This window comes from Babylonia areolata, chromosome 28 (genome assembly GCF_041734735.1).
Source record: "Babylonia areolata isolate BAREFJ2019XMU chromosome 28, ASM4173473v1, whole genome shotgun sequence".
Classification (NCBI taxonomy): domain Eukaryota; kingdom Metazoa; phylum Mollusca; class Gastropoda; order Neogastropoda; family Buccinidae; genus Babylonia; species Babylonia areolata.
This window is the reverse complement of record NC_134903.1, coordinates 25,084,780-25,088,895: the sequence shown is the minus strand read 5'-3', so window position 1 is coordinate 25,088,895 and position 4,116 is coordinate 25,084,780. Positions and strand designations below refer to the sequence as shown.

General features: G+C 41.4%; 1 protein-coding gene across 4 annotated transcripts in view; it reads right to left on the bottom strand.

The window, feature by feature from the left end:
* Window positions 1-309: 309 nt before the first annotated feature.
* Window positions 310-4,116, bottom strand: part of LOC143302114 (E3 ubiquitin-protein ligase mind-bomb-like) — a 54,107-nt gene continuing 50,300 nt past the window's right edge. For all 4 annotated transcript variants that reach the window (XM_076616650.1, XM_076616652.1, XM_076616651.1 and 1 more), the window contains one exon: window positions 310-4,116. This exon is cut by the window's right edge and continues 24 nt beyond it. In XM_076616650.1, coding sequence (XP_076472765.1) covers window positions 3,723-4,116 — 394 coding nt within the window. In that variant the 3' untranslated portion in view covers window positions 310-3,722.

Genomic DNA, 4,116 nt, shown 5'->3' with positions numbered 1-4,116 from the left:
CAAAAGAGACTGAAGGTGTCATCATCAGAAAGAGACTGAAGGTGTCATCGTCAGAAAGAGACTGAAGGTGTCATCGTCAAAAGAGACTGAAGGTGTCATCGTCAGAAAGAGGGACAGGCGGGGTGCACGAAGCACAAAGCAGATGCAGATGCATGCATGATGTGCATACAACACACATTCAATCAGATGCAGATGCATGCATGATGTACATACAACACAGATTCAATCAGATGCAGATGCATGCATGATGTACATACAACACAGATTCAATCAGATGCAGATGCATGCATGATGTACATACAACACAGATTCAATCTTAGATCCCATATTTATTCTGCATAACCTCACCTCATTTTCACATGTTACACATTTTCATCAAAACAATTGTCAAAGATCCTATCACTCAAATCAAGTCAGATTATATACAGGTGAGTATACATCTAAAACTTATCCACAATACAGCACAATAATACAGAGCATCAGAAAACAAACCTTTAAAACAAAAAAACAAAAAATATTCATGGACACTTTCACCAGCCCCAAATGCACACGAAGAGATTATTCAATCCATGTCCCAAACAAGTTTCATCAAAAAGTGGACACAAATCTATTCTTCTTCTTCTTCTTCTGCGTTCGTAGGCTGCAACTCCCACGTTCACTCGTATATACACGAGTGGGCTCTTACGTGTATGACCGTTTTTACCCCGCCATGTAGGCAGCCATACTCCACTTTCGGGGGTGTGCATGCTGGGTATGTACTTGTTTCCATAACCCACCAAACGCTGACATGGATTACAGGAGCTTTAACGTGTGTATTTGATCTTTTGCTTGCATATACACACGAAGGGTGTTCAGGCACTAGCAGGTCTGCACATATGTTGACCTGGGAGATCGTAAAAATCTCCACCCTTTATCCAGGAGGCGCCATCACCGAGATTCAAACCCGGGACACTCAGATTGAAAGTCCAACACTTTAACCACTCGGCTATTGCGCCCGTCTGTGCTTCTTTGAAACTGGTATTCTGCACTCTGGAAATCCAAAGAGCCCCATGTACAGAACTGAAAATAGGCTGTGTGCAAAGGCAAGATTTACTGCAGAACTAACTCAAAAATCTTCAGCATAAAAAAGTATAGTATATATGATGATACAAAAATACTTCAAAGATATATCCTGAAAACTAATTATTTGAATTATCACAACTGTTGTATATTATCTGTCTGATGACAAATACAGTATCATATACAAGTTTTGATATAAACATATGTTGCTTGTATAGTTCTTAAAAAAAAAAAGAGCAAAGCTCAACAAAACATACCAGATAGCTAAATGAGACATGGGGTTGTTTTGTTATTTATCAAACACATGGGGTTGTTTTGTTATTTATCAAACACATGGGGTTGTTTTGTAATTCATAAAACATTGGGTTATTTCACTATTTATCAAACATTCAGGATATGCAACTGTAATCATATTGTAATCAATTCATGTGTTTGTAAAGTTTTTGTTTTGTATCAACTTCCACTGTCAATGCAAATAGTATCAACTTCCACCGTCAATGCAAATATTTCCTGCAACAACAACAACAACAACACACACACACACACATGCATACGCGCGCACATACACATACACACACACAGTCACAAATGTTTTTTTTTCTACACAACAAACTTGAATTCATACACCAATAAGATTAAAAGCAAACTAAAACAGGTGCAAAAACTACACCATGTGTGTGTGTGTGTGTGTGTGTGTGTGTATGTGTGTGTGTGTGTACATAAAGCACATCAAAGGAATTATGGAAATTAAAACTATACACAGCAAACAGATAAAAGAAGAAAATTGTGAGCACATGCAGGATCCATATCTATCTATCTATCTATCTTGCCAGTTCTAGTTGAAAATAGCTTGATGTCAAACTTAGAGTTTGGAGTATTGTGTTGCCAATGCTATCTGGCCAATGATTTAAAGATGAGGAATTACCAGTCACGCGGCGTGATCTCAAGTCAGGGTACTCGCCATATTTATCCAGAAAATACAGTTCATCCTCTACTCGCTTCACATAACTGGACTTTCTCCTACTTTGAGGATGCAGTGATGTCCTCCCTCAATCTGAAATTCATGCGTGCTTATTCGCAATTGTGAGTGTGTGTATTTGTGTGTTGGGGGGGTGCGGTGGGGGGGATATGTACAAGAAAACATTAAGTAAGAATAGACATACACAATACACAAGTACATAATGAAACCAAGGCATTTCACATCACTGCAGGAATCACTGTCTGAATGTCAAGAGTGTATCTCATGTGTCCCCTAACTTGTCATTTGCAACCTCAAAACTAAAAGGTTTGTCTGGATCTTTTAAGTATCTCAAAACTGTCATTTGCAACTACGTTAAGAATCCCTAAACAGTCATTTGCAACATAAAAACTTTGACAGGTTTGTCTGGATCGTAAATTGTTGTTTGCAACCTGAAAACCCTAAAAGGCTTGGTTCTCTGCGATGAGGCCCCCTTTATATATATATATATATATATATATATATATATATATATATATATATATATATGTGTGTGTGTGTGTGTGTGTGTGTGTGTGTGATGAAAATGATACATGTATTAAACACACACACACACACACACACACACACACTGAACTCAATAAAATATACCTCCAAAATATAAACACCTCCCACCCCTCCAAGTAATAGAGTGAATACAGCACCTGCCCTGTGAAATGGCCCCAGCAACTCTGAGCACTGCCCCTCTCAGTGCAATGATTTAGGACAATGCACAACACATACATAGGTAAACAGAACAGGCCCTAATTTTCCAGAAGCTTTATCTACATGCACACATTTCCAGGAATGCTGTCTTTTCCCAAGCAGTAAGCCAATTAGGAATGCCAGATATTTACAGAAATGAAAAACTTCAAAGGATCTGACACCAATCAGTTCTTTCCACCAATCAGTCCTTTCCACCAATCAGTGCTTTCAGTTCTTTCCACCAATCAGTCCTTTCAGTTCTTTCCACCAATCAGTCCTTTCCACCAATCAGTCCTTTCAGTTCTTTCCACCAATCAGTTCTTTCCACCAATCAGTGCTTTCAGTTCTTTCCACCAATCAGTCCTTTCCACCAATCAGTGCTTTCAGTTCTTTCCACCAATCAGTCCTTTCCACCAATCAGTCCTTTCAGTTCTTTCCACCAATCAGTCCTTTCCACCAATCAGTGCTTTCAGTTCTTTCCACCAATCAGTGCTTTCAGTTCTTTCCACCAATCAGTCCTTTCCACCAATCAGTCCTTTCAGTTCTTTCCACCAATCAGTCCTTTCAGTTCTTTCCACCAATCAGTCCTTTCCACCAATCAGTCCTTTCAGTTCTTTCCACCATTCAGTTCTTTCCACCAATCAGTGCTTTCAGTTCTTTCCACCAATCAGTCCTTTCAGTTCTTTTCACCAATCAGTGCTTTCTACCAATCAGGGCTTTCAGTTCTTTCCACCAATCAGTGCTTTCTACCAATCAGTGCTTTCAGTTCTTTCCACCAATCAGTCCTTTCCACCAATCAGTTCTTTCCACCAATCAGTGCTTTCAGTCCTTTCCACCAATCAGTCCTTTCAGTTCTTTCCACCAATCAGTTCTTTCCATCAACCAAGTCCTTTCCATCAACCAAATCTTTTCCACACAGGTACCAACCTGACCCTGTGAAATCGTTCTCCCAGCATGCAGACTACTCATACTGTACCAAAAACTCTGGGTAGATCTGCTGGTTGCGGAAGACCACGTAGATTCGAGGGCTGGTCATGTGGTCGACCACACTGTCGGCCAGCTCGTTGGGCTTGCTGGGATCGACAGGCGGCGGTCTCTGCAGCCCTTTGGAGCCCTGAGCACAGCGCCCAGCAAGGACCCGAGCCATGAACATGAAGCGATAACCTTCGTCGCTGGCTGAGGCGTAGTTGTCCGAGGTCTTGGCGTCCACAGCGAAGTAAGCTCCCTTGCCCCAAATGGCGCCCACGTTGTTGCCTGCGAGGAGGGGGTCGATGTTCTGGTGTTGGATGGGTTCCACAGCCGAGGCGGGGGTTCCGTGGAACAGGCTGAGTTCGTTGGCACAGCCCAGCCCGTAC